The 15,799-nt window shown below is 40.5% G+C and overlaps 1 protein-coding gene across 1 annotated transcript in view; it reads left to right on the top strand.

Annotated features, from left to right (window-relative positions):
* The first annotated feature begins 2,075 nt into the window (after nucleotides 1–2,075).
* Nucleotides 2,076–15,799, top strand: part of LOC139344714 (CXADR-like membrane protein) — a 106,971-nt gene continuing 93,247 nt past the window's right edge. Inside the window, exon 1 of the mRNA XM_070983064.1 lies at nucleotides 2,076–2,425. Within this exon, the coding sequence (XP_070839165.1) occupies nucleotides 2,389–2,425 (37 nt within the window). The 5' untranslated portion in view covers nucleotides 2,076–2,388. The remainder of the gene's footprint in view (nucleotides 2,426–15,799) is intronic.

The following is a 15,799-nucleotide window of genomic DNA, read 5'->3' as shown; positions in this document are numbered from 1 at the left end:
GGGTCGGGCCTTTCTGTGTGAAGTTTGCATGTTCTTCCCATGCATGCGTGGGTTCTCTGCGGGCACTCCAGCTTCCTCCCATGCTCATTAGGTTAATTGGTGACTCTAAATTGCGCCTAGGTGCGAGTGTGAGTATGAATGGCTGTCTGTGTGTGTATATATGTTGCCCTGTGATCGACTGGTGACCGGTCCAGGGTGTACCCTGCCTCTTGCCCGTTGACAGCTGGGATAGGCTCCAGCCCCCCCCATGACCCCGAAAGGGATAAGCGGCATAGAGAATGGATGGATGGATGGACCTGAAAGAATGTACGTTGAAATTAAAAAAAACTACGGATCGTTTACATAAACCGAATGGATAGTATGAAAATAAAGTGTACATTTGTCACTAGAAAAGTTATCAAAACAAAGCTAAAGCCAAATGCTAGCAATTTCCACCGAAAATAGAAGGGATGTCCATACCATGTTTTTTGTTCATGCCGGTGAGAAACTCGGCAGTCACGTGACCTAAAGTATGCCCGCAGAAAAGACTAGGCAGATAAAACGTACCCACGTCACAACTTCAGAGCCGTTTTTGTAAAATGACTACGTTTTGCCTTGTGGACAAACGTAGGTATTACACAATTTGGAGTGAGACTGGGTTGCTATAACAGAGGATCCTTGATTAAAGTCTAGAACCTACTCAGAAATTATTATTTGGTCAATCAGGCTGCATGGTGTAAAACATTTTTTATTTCTACATTTCCAATTGGCTTCCAAGGTTTCAATTGTGACTTGCGGCAGTTAGTGCAAGTATTGTTATCCATCAAGATACAGTATATCATATATACAGTACATTTAGAATTTAGCAATCATTATTCATATGTGTGTCTAATGTCAAAGCAAAAATAAATGTCAGGCAGTTGTGATCATCTGCATGCTCATCTGAGTCTACTGTGAAGACTGTGGACACAGCTTGTGTTTTCTTAAAGAGAAATGCAGAGAAGGTGTATGAGTCCCTTTTGTTATAACAGTGTATAATACATTGTTGTTGTAATGACGTGTATGTACACTTACTTTTCTTCTTTTACAGCATTATTATTGTTGTTGTTGTTGTTATTTCTAAAATATCCTGAAAGAGCAGTTTAGGTTTTTTCCTGGCATTTGAAAAAGTACATTTTAGTTGTTGTTTCTCATTGTTCAACACTATATGTGTGTAGTACCCTTAATTTATTTGCAGTTCAAGTACATTAAGATTAACACACACACAACACGCATATGCTTCCATGCTTTAGTGAACAATGAAGAATGAACAGTGAGCACTCATTTAACCCATCCTGGCAGACCAGGAGCCCGGGGACCCAATTGTTTGGTCAGAAATTGTTTTGTTTTTTTTGTTTTTTTTCAATGGAGGATACCCCAGGTGAACACGGGGAGAACATGCAAACTCCTTGAGCAGCAAGCACCGGAGGGATGGTGGAGGACACGCCCCCAACTACCACAGCGAGAATCGAACCGGGACCTTCTAGCTGTGAGGCGACAGTGTTTCCACCTGTCCACCGTGCCACCTACACATAGAAGTGCAGTTCGGTTAGGAAACTACAAGAGACAAGCAAGAAAGTCATCACAAGAGATTTACTGCATGGTATTTCATTTTCAAATCTATCAGTATTTCTATAGCACATCTATTCCCACAGAGAGAAAAGTGATTATAGTGATAATGTGGTGATTTAACTTACTGTTTTTCACCTCTATATGTACTGTAATTTCGGATTAATCCCATTATTAGACATTTTGTCTGATTCTGCAATAGATGTAGTTTTTGGTATGCATTCAGTCTAGTGGAAACTGAAAGGAGTGCTTTGATTCATAGGGCTGGATATGAATGTCGCGTTTTTGTGTAATAATCGTAAAATATGTATTATACTATAGGAACATAAGAAAAAGACAGTAGCACTACAATGTCATATTTTTCCCGCGGTAGAATGTCTGTGTCGGGACGTAATCGTACTATATCATGTAGGCATACGCCCATATCAGCTGTAGAGGTCCCCCTTTCACCGGCTGCCACACGCATACCTTTGTTGCGCCTCCTCTTTAGATTTCCATGCCGTCGACCACAGAACAGGACGATCAGAGAGAAGCTGAATGTGGACTCGTGTACAGAGAGGAAACACCCCGCACACGAGCTGCTGGTGAGCTCAAGGATAAGTCGCTCTGCTGGTGATAAGTGTGAGGCAGGATATGTTGCTGTGCTAAATGAAAAATGCTCACGCTGCGCGGTGTGCTGGAGACATGCGGTATTCTTCATTCCATCAGGTCATGGTGTAGTTACGGTAAAGTCGATCCAGTCAGTCTCAGAGACATTCTTGATATCCTCACCTCTGTTGAGATTTGTCCTTGCCGTGTGCCATGATGCCTGCTTCTCCTCTCATCACGCTGTTCTTGGGTAAGTTCACTGCACGTCCACGGCTGCAGTTGTGACATCTGATTTTATGATGAAACAGATTAGAAGATGTGTGTGTGTGTGTGTGTGTGTGTGTGTGTGTGTGTGTGTGTGTGTGTGTGTGTGTGTGTGTGTGTGTGAGAGAGAGAGAGAGAGAGAGAGATATTTTACAATAAGGTCATTGTAAACTCACTATTGAGGACCACTTGTCAATATTGACATGTTATTTTTCTTCTTCTTCTTCTTCTTCTTCTTCTTCTTCTTATTATTATTATTATTATTATTATTGTTATTGTTATTATTACAGAAATATTTCAGTGATATTGTTGACTTCACTTGTTGAAAAAGTATGAGGTATTCAAAGGTGTCCATAGCTCATACAACAACTAACAGTGTGCCACTGTCTGGTGCTACTGTTGAAATTCAGCATTGTTCCCTCTGACTGAACGGATGAAACATTATGTTCAAGGATACTCTTTTCTTCATTTTTCCCCCACAATTGGCTTTTTAGAATTTTGTTTAATCTTCCCAAGAAAAAATTTTGAGGTGTTCTGTCTCAAATTTGACACCCCTGAGAGCCAGTGCTCCAACAGTGTTCATCTAATTAATACACACTAGTAACTGTCCTCTATGTGGAAAGGACAGAACCAAGATTCATGTGCGTCATGTTACACTATTGCTCAACCTGGAGCTGCACCACTAGCAAATCATCACATCTACAACTAACTGAAACATACTATAGTAGAGCTGTTGGCTCTGAACCAGAAAATGCACATTTCCAAGTAAATAATTATGACTGCTGAGGACATCTTTTACAATTTACTCTACTCAATCTTTACATCTGGTGAATTTGAATCCGGAATTACATGCTATGCCATTTTGGCAAGATGTAGTGGTGTCGAGAAGATGCAATTTTCCCTCAGAACTTGAATGAGTATTTTACAATGTGCTGGATATAAAGCAGTTTGGTTATGGTCTCAAATAAGAAAATGTTTCATTTTCAATTCTTACATGTCAGTATGCATATACATATTTATAGCTTCGTGCAAAGGAAATTAGATTAGATTAGATTCAACTTTATTGTCATCGAGTGCAGCACAGAGACAACGAAATGCAGTTTAGCATCTAACCAGAAGTGCAAATAGTCGTAATATCCAAAATATAAATACATATAGGCAGTGGAACTGGCATGAGGTATGTGCGGGTAATTTCTATGAAACTATAAAACATGTGCGAGTAAATAGAAGTGTATGAATATGCAAAGTATTTATTTTATTTAAGTAAGTATTTTTTTTCACCACTCTGCAAAGTTCCCTACGCTTATTCACTAGATTGACAAAGCACATCATGAGAGGATCCACTGTGAAATGCACATTTATAAAAATAAATAAGCCACTCCTTGATTTCGACTTACTGTGTGTGTGTTAGTAAGCATGCATCAGACACATAAGCACATCCCAGGCTTGTGTTTAGGCACTGGAACAGTACAGGACCGTGACATCACAATTAGTCCAGTTGTCCATGGGGTGATGTGGGCTTTCATTAGTTGCATTATGGGACTGAGTTCGACAGGCCATGGCGAAAACAGCATGTTCTACCTCATGGCACTGCCTCCTTCACTCTGCAGTTGAAAATTTGTCCTTGATTTTTCTACAATTTAATGCAGCTGAATAATTCTGCCACAATTAGAACTTAGCTTTTTATGAAAACAGTTACATTTTCTCTGAGAGTGTAGCATACTGATTCTCTGAAAATATACACACACATTCTGTGCTGATTTTGTGCTAATTCACCTCAGGACTGAAGTATGGCTGACACCCTAGGTATGAAGATTTCCAAGGCAGGCTGTGCTGAAAAATGTTATCATTCAACAACTGACTGCTCTTGAGACTTTGCAAATGAAAGTAATACAGTGTCCTTGGCCAGTATCATACAATTAGATGTTTAATTTTTGTATCCATCATTCATGCTGCACATAGCAAAACAAGCCTGATTGAATTAATTGTTTTACAAATTGTCAGAGATGGAATTAATAACTACTGCAGGATCTATGTACCATGGGTATGATGAGGAAATGAGGCTCTTGTGTCCTTTGAAAAAGATATACACTCAGCTCTTCTCTTGGATTTATCTCCTTCACCCTGTTGCATTTTGTACAGTCTATTTTTAGTATGCTTACTTTGTGACCTTTATGATTCTCATTTGTTTGTGCCTGTCTAGGACATTACCAAGAAATATCACAGATATCTTCAAAAATCAGCTGGAGTCAGTACCATCCGTGTCACCTGACATACACTGTGTGTCAGGTGCCTTGATCACACAAATAAATGAGTTAAGTTGTCATTGTCCTCGTGTTTGCCTGTTTTGAGAGAGGAGATCACTAGCGGCAGGCCAAAGGATCTGTCAAGTGTAGAGATGACAGAAGTCTCTAGTGCCAGAGGTTATGATGTGACATCTTGCAGCACTCTGGCCTCATATCTCTGGCAGCTGCCCTCCCTTGTCTCCTCATCATCGCTCTCTCTCCATCTCTCCTCATTCAGCCTGTGCAATGTGTCTCATAGGTGACTTTGACAGTCAAGAGACTCAAATAAGTAGATAGCTTTAGATTTGTTGTTATTATTTAGAATGAGGGACTGGAGAGCCCATGGATTTCACTCCTCCTGTCTCGCTCACACTGATGCATATGCCATCTCTGCTTTGTATCAGTCCAAGTTCACCTTTGGCCAGCATTTCTTGCAGGGGCTTGTCATGCCAGAGACTTTAAGTGAGCCAGGACTTAAATGCCACATTTCCACTCGCACGGCTCGATTCGACTCTACTCTACCCGGTTGTTTTGTGTTTCCATTAGGGATAGTACCTGGGACCCGATAATATTTTTAGTACCTGCTCTGACGAGGTTCCAAGTGAGTAGAAGCGATAATATATGTGTGACATCAACAGCCTGGAGAGTGTCATCACTGGTCTGCAACACCCAACACCAGAAAAACAATCCTGCCCCCTCCATTGTAACGCCGGGCAACAGCAACCGCTGACTTTATTCTTTATTCTCACTCGAGGGAAATGGCTGCTCGGTTTCTTCTCTTGCTTTGTGAGCCACAAACCGAGTAGCAAATACAACATTGCCTCGATGTCCTCCATTGTTTGTCGGCCCTGTTTGCATCGCATACAAATTGACGTCATGGCAGTTTCGCGCAGCCGTGGTATAACGACCCTGCCTACGTTGAGGAGGTACTATGAAATACTCAATTGTAATGGAAACTCAACCAAACCAAGTAGAGTAGAGTAGAACCGAGTCGAGTAGAGCTGGAAATGCGCCAAAAGTGTTTGACATGACAATAGAATGATAAAGGGTTAACGAATACTGTCTGAAACACTGGTACTTATAGAGTGTGTTGGCAGGTGAGTCTTGATTGCTTGATTGAGCACAGGGGAGACTGCAGATCTCCACACCTACCAAGTGTTTCACTTGCCAGTAGCCATACCCAAAATCACTATTGAAGCATAATGTGTAAGTGATGTGCACATATTCCTCAAGTAATACATATATTTAGGTGCTGAATTTATATTCCCTTTTGTGCTTTCATTTATATAATGCAGGGGTGTTCACAGCATTTGACTTTCAACCAGGTATCTGATTCTGACCACCTAGCTGGAGTCACTTAATGGAGGAAATAGTTAACCCAATCCTTGTTGCTCTGATATTCCAGAGTGATTGTGTATAGCGGGGATTTTAGGATTCACCCTGTGTAGCCTTATCTTAATGTAATGGGTATGTGGACAGTGATAAAGGTGGTGGGATGACCCAGGGTGGGGCACAGGAAAATATTTTTTAAATCCCAATGTTGACATGTATGCTCCTGAATTTGAATGATGTTTGTTTTGTTTTTTTTGTTTTTTTTTAAAGATATTATTACAGTATTATTTTAGCAGCTACAACAGAATTCCCACTATAGATTCCTCCAACAGCAGATGCATGAAATGATCATGTTGAAGTGTGTGTTTGTGTGTGTCCGCGCAGAGGCATGTGAAAAGAGTACGTTTTAATTAGCTGAGTGCAGCAGCAGGGGGAAACTTCCCCTTACTGAGCACCCCTTCAGCAAGCTGACAAAAATCACTGTGACAACGTTGTCTCTCTCCCCTCATCCCCTGCACATCTTCCCCCACCCATCACCCTCTCTCCCTCCCTCCCGACCCACACACAGTCCATGCCGACTACCAAAACATCTCTTTTTCTCTCTCAAAGCATAACTAGAGACTTTGGTGAGCAGCTACATATGCAATCCATACACTCCAATCAGCTGTGTTGCAGCCAAAGAACTTCAGGCATTGTACTTATTGCATAGAGACTATACATCCTAGAGAGTTTCCACAAATTGCTTATTTTAATGAAGATATTTTGTTTTTGTGTTTATCCAGTTAAAACAGATTATACACCAGAGTTACACCTGGTGAAAACAATAGGCACAGAATATGATATGTTTTTCTGAATTTGATTTATGTTACTCAAATATTCAACAAGGTGTGGCTAACTGTATTATGGATGGTTGCCAGAATAATGCTAATTCAGGCAGCCATGTAACACCCTATGCACCCTGTGCTGTTTTTCTTGTTTGAGGACTTTAAAACAATGAGAAAGTTATATTTGTCTTGCAATATTAATTCCACCCATTTTGCAGATTTATAGGCTACTCAGACATGCACGTGGGGGTGTGTTCTTGAAGGTAATACAGTGCTTTGCTCAAGGAGTTCAGTTGTCAGACTAAACTACATGCTGAAAAATAAAGGGGTATGAAAAGCCTTAAAAATGACACCAAGGAGTCCTGACCAAGCATCCGTATGTGACGAGTTGGAAGTGAAAGCATGTTGGTCAGTAACATCTGAGGATTGCAGATGGTGTGTGTCTATGGTCAGTTTTGACAGTTTACCTAGATGAGATGCTGGATTTATGTCAAAGCCGATCTGGCCTTTTGTAAATGAAAGGGAGCAATACTGCAGCAAATGTAATTTATTCCTGTGCAGGCTTGATGCAGAGTTTTTGAATCTGACATTGGAAATCAACATTATCAGATAAATCTGACAGCATTCCTGCAGGGCAAGTCTGTTGTCTGAAAATGTCTCTTCAAAGTAGTGTCCATACAAGGACTAAAGAAACACCAAGAAAGCATAGCTCTAACAAGCTGTATCGTGGAATGTACTGTGCATATATACAATATGTTTCTACAGAAGTTAATGTCTGATGTTACTTTTTAACTTGTAACATGGATATATGTTGTATTAAATCCACTCTAACTGATAGATAGAACTCTTGGAACGAGGAATGAGAGTCTGTGACAGCTAATTGGCTTGTGTGTGTTTTTTCTCATAATATTTAAGTTGAAGTCAGAAAGACAGTGGGTGTTGAAAGTCCTTTACACTTTAAGGAACTGTGAGAGACACTGTAAGAAACAATTTCAGCGAAACAGTGTCTTATATAACCAAATAAATTCTGTATTGACGCGTTTACGTAAATTGGTTGGTGTTGCAGACGTAACAGGCTTATAATAATAGTCATGTCTCCATGAACTGCACACAGCACTGAATGATTTGTGAGCGTTTTGAGTGCAATTAACAACCATTGGCTGAAAAGGTTTAGGAATGAAGTACATATTTTCTCTGGAAATGAAAAGCAAATAGAGTGAATAGATCCCTGTATGCTTCGGATATCAAGTCACCCATTAAGCTGAGGTTAAGCAACTACTATGCTTATGAAGCAATTCTTCTAAAGTAAAAAGCTAAAGCTTTCTTCTATCTCTTTGACTCACACTTCCTGACTCTGTCATTCCCGCATTTCCTCTTTGTTTTTCTTTTTTCTGCTCATTTTGCTCACAGGTGGCTCCCAATAGCTTCTGTGAATTATTGGATCTAAATTAACCAGCTGGCACCTGATGTCAATTTAACGTCAAAAAGACGTTGTTTTTTGTATAGATGAATATTGATTGGAAATAAAGATTGTCAAAAGTCAAAACCCACAGTTGGCTTTACATCAACCTGCAACAGTGGACACACATTGAATTTTATTTCGAAATTAATACTGAACTGATGTCAAAAGCTAATGTTGTCTTAATATCAAGGTTCAATATTCAACAGACATTATATTTGACAAGCCTTTGGCCGTCTAGGAACAAACTACATTGCTAACTCCCTTCCTCATGATTTGTCATCAAAACACTGCGATCATCTGCTACTGGTTTTGTAGAGGTTGCCAGCAACAGCCGAAATAAAAATGCACATGGAATTGAAAATTGCACATGGGTTTTTTGAAGGTATGGATACTTAAGTACAGTGTTTTTTATTGCACAAGCTTGGTAGGAAAAGAAAAAAAAATATGGAACATTGAAAAAATATGTAATATTGCACAAAATATTGCATGGGTGTAATAGCAAGATGTTGAAACATTGATCACACAGTCATGCAGTGAGTTAAACAGTATGACAGCAGTTGGAATGAAGGACCTGCAGTAGCATTTCTTTTTACAGAGTGGATCCAGCAGTCTGTTGCTGAAGGTGCTGCTTAGGGCCCCCACTATCTCCTGCAGGAGGTGATAGGGGTTGTCAATGATTGATGTCAGCTTGGCTAACATCCTCCTCTCACCTACGTCCTCAGTAGTGTTCAGAGGGCAGTCCAGGACAGAGCCAGCTCTCCTGACCAGTTTGTTCAGTCTTTTTCTGTCCCTTTCAGAGCTTCCACAATCACAGCAGACTACTGCATAGGAAATAGCAGATGCCACCACCCTTTCATAAAATGTTTTTAATAGCATTCTCCAAAGGACCTCAGATGGAGTTGACTTTGGCCCTTCATGTGCAGGACATCTGTGTTGTTTGTCCAGTTTGTTATTTAAGTATCTGGTATACCAGGTATCTGTACTCCCCCACAACACATCCAACGGTGTTGTGTCTGAAGTCCGATGTGTAGATAGTGAAGAGAAAAGGAGACAGCACAGTACCCCGCAGAGCCCCTGTGCTACAGTCAACCACATCAGTTACACAGTTTGATGCCTACCGTACTGTGGTCTGTTCGTGAGTTAGTTGTTGGTCCATGTAGCCAAGTGGTAGTCTACTCAATTCAATTCAATTCAATTTTATTTGTATAGTGCCAAATCACAACAGAAGTTGTCTCAGGACATTTTCTATATAGAGCTGGTACAGACCAAGCTCTTTTAGCTACAGAGAACCAACTATTCCCCCATGAGCAAGCACTTGGCGACAGTGGCGAGGAAAAACTTCCTTTTAACAGGCAGAAACCTCGGGCAGGACCAGGCTCTGGGTGGGCGGCCATCTGCCTCGACCGGTTGGGTGAGAGAGGGAGAGCAAGAGAGGGAGAGTGAGACAGACACAGACAGCTCCTTCCAGCTTCCATGTGAGCAGTGATGGCTGGATTGTGTTAGAAGCACTAGAGAAGTCAAAAGACATGACCCTCACCTGACCCTCACATCCACTCCACACCTTTCCTTTATTGTAAAAAGCAGAATGGCTTTTAGAGAAAGCTTTAATTCTCTGATATTTTCATCAGTTGACATCTTCTATTGTAGTTGAGTGTTTCTCATGGGTATCACCGTAAACATATATTTTGTTATTTTAATAATTCAGGCCCAGGTAAACTTCCCCCGACAGATTTTTTTTTTCTTGTTAGAGGCTGTAATCCCACTCTGGGAGAAAATAAGTGACAGTCATGGAGAGGGATGTGTAGATTCAGTGTAAGGGGGGCAACAAATTGTTGATAAAATGTTGAGAATGGATTACTGTCCCCCAAAACACACATGGGCTTATCCGTCAGTGGTGCTGATTGAGACATGCATGCCAGAAGTGTTCTTGAACATGTCAAAAGTATAAGCATACAAAAAAGGATTTAATATTCTGCCATTGCCATCAGAGCTCTATTATTAGATTTCTCTAGTGTGAATGTGCTGACTGGTTTGACTAAGACTGGCTATCTGCCATCAGGAATAGTCTAAAGTCATGTAGCCTGCCTCAAGACAGATGGAACATGGTATTCCCATGAGTGTTAATGACCTTTTCTATTACCAATAGAGTTAAAAGAGCCAAAGGTCAGACTGCAGTGTTTCCCACAGAATGACTGTGTAATTGTAGTGGGGTCAGGGGTTATATTTGCCACTAGTTAGTTCCACTAGTTAATTGTAGATGTCACTGCACTTGGGAAGTAATATTAAACTTGTTGCTGGTGTTCAATGATGCTGCTTGACTCTGACTTATGTAGACAAATGCCTGTAGTTGTCTTGTTATCATCTGTAATTCTTCCTCTTTGACCTTTTATTGGTGTTAATACTCCCTGACACTGTCTTGGGCAGCATCTAGTCTTTGGTATAACTCCTGTATGTACCATATTTTCCGGACTATAAATCGCTCCGGTGTATAAATCGCATCATTCAGAAAATGCGTCATGAAGAGGAAGTCGCACTGGACTATAAGTCGCATTTATTTAGAAATTTATTTCACAAAATCAAAGACCAGACAAGAACAGACATTTAATCTGGAAAGGCAAGTTATTCAACTACATAATAGCACACAGAACAACAGGCTGAATAGGTGTCTGTTATGTTAATGTAGCACATTAGCTGCATTAGAAGCTGCTCCTCTGCCTGGAGATAACACCGCTGCATCTGCTACACAGCATCATCTCCAGGCAGAGGAGCAGCTTCAGTGACAGGCTGCTGTCACTGTCCCGCTCCATTGACAGACTGAGGAGGTTGTTCCTCCCCCATGCCATGCGGCTCTTCAACTCCACTCGTGGGGGGGGGGGGGGGGGGCGTTAAACATTAATGTCAACATTCCTCAATGTTCTGAAAGGTATCTATCTATCTATCTATCTATCTATCTATCTATCTATCTATCTATCTATCTATCTATCTATCTATCTATCTATCTATCTATCTATCTACTCTGCCAACTCCGGAGGAAGATGAAGCGCCATCTCCGCTTCTGCGAGGCTGTTGTCAGACTCGGCATTCAGCATTCAGTTAATTTTTTCAGTTGTCACAAGCCTAGAGCACCCTCTCGCGGCTGTAGACGGTAATTTTTACTCCTTGTTTCATGTCAGTCAGTATGAATTAACATTTAAAAACATCCATCCATTTTCTATGCCGCTTATCCCTTTCGGGGTCATGGGGGGGCCGAAGCCTATCTCGGCTGTCAACGGGTGGGAGGCGGGGTACACCCTGGACTGGTCGCCAGCCGATTGCAGGGCACATACACACAACCATTCACACTTACACTCACACCTAGGGGCAATTTATAGTCACCAATCAACCTAATGAGCATGTTTTTGGTCTGTGGGAGGAAGCCAGAGTGCCCGGAGAGAACCCACGCATGCATGGGAAGAACATGCAAACTTTACACAGAAAGGCCGACCCGGGAATCAAACCGGCGACCTTCTTGCTGTGAGGCACGTGCACTACCTGCTGCACCACCGTGCATATTTTTTGATATATAAGTTGCATCTAACTATAAGTTGCAGGACCAGCCAAACTATGAAAAAAAGTGCGACTTATAGTCCGGAAAATACGGTACATCTTATCTGAGCTGTTAACTATTTGTTCTCATCCACTGCAGGTTGTTGGCAATGCAACAGTCTGTCTTTGGTATTTGCAGTTGTTCTTTGTCACCATGACAAAAGCACATTGACAAATGTGTATGATTCTCAAAATATCAGCAATAGCAGATTACAAGGGAATTGCCCACTTGAATTCTTAATTGACCAATAAACAAAATAATTCATGACATGGAGATACGGGTGAGAATTTAATTTGTATATACAGTACCTATACAGCTATTGGTATCTTAGTGTTGGTCCCTAAAACTAGGAGGGTGAGTTGATTATACAACAAATTATACACAGTTGCTTTCATAAAGTCAAAATACATATAATAAACAAAAGCAATATTCTTGGTGCTTCAACCAGAGAATAGTAGGCTGCAGCCCTATAAAATGTAATAAAATTCACAACACAGCAGATATTGTTTACTCGAGATAGATACATAGATAAACTGCTCACTGAGGAAATCGTCTTTCTTGAGGAAATCTTTTACATGCATGTCGTGCTGCTGACCAAATTAGTAATTTAGAAAGCTATCAAAAACACAATGGAAGTTTCATTAATTCTCGTGAAATTTACAGAGGTGGGTTTATATGATTATTGACTCACGTGCGGCAACGCCCACTGAAGAACCTCCTCAAGGCAGCCTGAACTCAAGCAAGTTTCTCAAAAGCACTGACAGATCAACTTAAAACGTTTGCACAGCAGTTGATCATTTCACTTCACATACAGTAGACAAGCATCTAAGCAGAAGGCAAAGTTATTTTCCAGCTCAAAATGGATGAATGTTAACTACGATAACAGAATAAGCACTCCTCAGTTATATGTGTCTTACTATTCTGGATGGATGATTTTGAGCGCAGAGATTATTTCACATTGCATTAATAACTAGCAGAGAATCTAAAGCCCTAAACTACAGAATGTAAACTACATTAGATGTAGAAAACAAACGGGTTAAAATTTTACTTCAATCCAAGACAATCCAAGTTTAACAAAAAACATATTAATTGCAACATTTGTTTTACCAGATTATTTTAAGCATAGCCAATGTTGTGCAGGACGCATTTTGCATACAGACAAAGCAAAACAATCACTGCTATGTTACCAGCACAGGCCAATCCTTTCTTCTAGAAAAAAATCTTTATGTACATACAACTATTTGAATTCATGATTATGTTATGTGCTGACAAACATAATCACTGCCAGGACATTTGTTTAAGTGAATGGACCACTATATTTTATGTACCGTGCTGGAGTCATACTTATGTGGTAAACATGGATGCTGAGTGTAGAAAGTGCGGGACTGTGACACCAGATTTCAAGGTTCATGTCCAGACTATGGTAAGGTTTAAGTAACAAAAGCACTTTAGTTAAGGTTAAGGCAAGATTGTGATTGCTAATGACTTTTACTGTCTGAAATTTAGCCTATGATCTTTCCCAAACATTAACCAAGTGCTGTCAGTACCTAAGCATAACCATGAAAAAGTTAAATCACGCTGTGGTCACTCTGCTGTAGTCATGCTGGATGGTGCTTTGCAAGAATTCTTATTTTGGCGAAAGAAACAACTAACTAAAACACTGCAAACAAAAATCGTTTTGAGAATTAGATCTGCATCAACTCTTCTGAAACTTTCTGGAGAGCCCTGGACATGGTCAAGCAGACTGTGATCCTTTCGTCGCTAGGGTGACAGCCAGATCACAACCGCTGTACAGTATCGGTCAAGAATTACTCCCAAAATATAATACCGTGGATCTAACGGTAAATCAATATTCAGAATTTCCACAGTTCCCTCCCTGTAACTCTGTGTGCTGTGATATATAAAGTTGACTTCTTCTTCTTCTTCTTCTTCATTCATTTTCTATCTTAAGTTTTCTCAGACTGACAGCCAGTCTCCTACCAACATCATTGCCTCAGATTTAGATTCATTAACTTTGTAACCAGACACCATCCCAAAATCCCTCAAACATCTAAGAAGTGCAGGTATAGAGGCTGAGGAGTCACTCAAGTACAAAATGACATCATCCGCATACAGCGAAATTTTGTGGGTCCCTCCTCCATCTGATATCCCATGTATTCCAGAGTCCTCCCTAATCATTTCAGCTAGTGGCTCTATGCTAATTGCGAACAATAGTGGTGACAGAGGGCACCCTTGTCTTGTCCCCCTCCTCAGGTCAAAGTGTCCAGATGATTATTTTACTAATGCACGTCTGGATTCTTTTAGCCATTACTGTACTAAGGATTTTTAGGTCACTGCAAAGCAAACTTATGGGTCTGTACGAAGCACAGTTTGTAGGGTTCTTCCCTTCTTTGCAGATCACAGAAATTATTGCTTCTGACCATGTTTTAGGAGGTCCCTCTCCCTGAGGGCATAGTTAAACACCCTCTCAAGAACAAGTGCAATCTCCTTACCAAAACACTTATAAAATTCCCCCGGATACCCATTTATCCCTGGTGATTTATTATTTTTCAAGTTTTTTATGACCTCTCTGATTTCCTCCTCTGTAATTGGCTCTACCATTGCTCTCGACTCTTCCTCATTTAATTTTGTTAAGTTAATTTTCCCAAGTAATGTTCTAATTTTATCTGCCTTATCTTCTACCACTGGTGAGTCATAAAGCGCCTTGTAATAATTAGAAAAGACCTCTGCTATCTCTTTTGGGTGGGAGACCGTTTTATTAGAGGAGGGGCTTACCACTTTGGCAACCGTCCGGCTTGCTTGCGCCTTCCGTAATTGAAAAGCTAGCAGCCGACTGGCTCTGTTTCCTGATTCATAGTACTTCTGATTTGCAAATATTAGTGTGCCCTCAGCTTTGTAAGTCAGAAGATCATTTAATTCCCGACTGTACTGATCAAGGGCCTTCAGGATGGCGCCTTTATTTGTCTTTTTGTGTTCCGGTTCCAGTTGTTTTATAATATTTCTAAATCTATTTGTTTTTTCTCTCGTTGTTTCTTCAATTGAGAAGAGAGTGCAATTAATTTCCCTCTAAGCACTGCCTTTGCAGCTTCCCATAAAGTTGCTAATGATACCTCACTGTTATCATTCTGGTCTAAGTAATTTTTTAATTCCTCTCTAACGTTTTGTACCACATTGGGATCAGTAATGAAACGTTCAACCTGCAGGGTTTATAGGATTTTCCTGTATCCAAAGTAAAAGACATTATGACTGGTCCATGATCTGAAAGAACGTAAAGTCCCTGTCCCTAGGATGTTTTAAGCGCTAGACATCAACAAGCCTGAGCTACGCCATCACATTGTACAATGCTTTAGCCTTTCGAGTTTTAGGACCTTGTTCAGGTGGGTGTCTATCCATCATTTGGTTCACAACGCAATTAAAATCTCCTCCAATTATTATTGTTCCCTTTGCATTTCCCACTAAGAGTGCTGCAATTTCTTTAAAGAAGCCCAGGCTTCTTCATTTGGATCATACAGATTCAAAATCGTTATACCCGTATTCCTAATCATACCTACCACCATGACATAGCCACCCCTTTTATACTCATGTACTTGATCTGGAACTAGGCCTAACGCTCTATGGCATAAAATTGCCACCCCTACTAAATACTGAAGCACTAAATACCTGCCCAACCCAACCCCTTCTAAGCTTTTTGTGTTCTTTCTCACTTAAATGTGTTTCCTGAAGTAGTGCTACTGAACACTTCAACCCCTTCAACTGATCCAAAATTTTTGTCCTCTTTATGGGATGATTAATTCCATTCATATTGTAACTTATTAAATGTAATGTGTTCATACCGGTCAAAATTAGAAATCAAACTAGTTGGATATTCAAC

Source organism: Chaetodon trifascialis, chromosome 16, assembly GCF_039877785.1.
Source record: "Chaetodon trifascialis isolate fChaTrf1 chromosome 16, fChaTrf1.hap1, whole genome shotgun sequence".
Classification (NCBI taxonomy): domain Eukaryota; kingdom Metazoa; phylum Chordata; class Actinopteri; order Chaetodontiformes; family Chaetodontidae; genus Chaetodon; species Chaetodon trifascialis.
The sequence above is the reverse complement of the archived record's forward strand: the minus strand, read 5'-3'. Positions and strand labels throughout refer to the sequence as shown.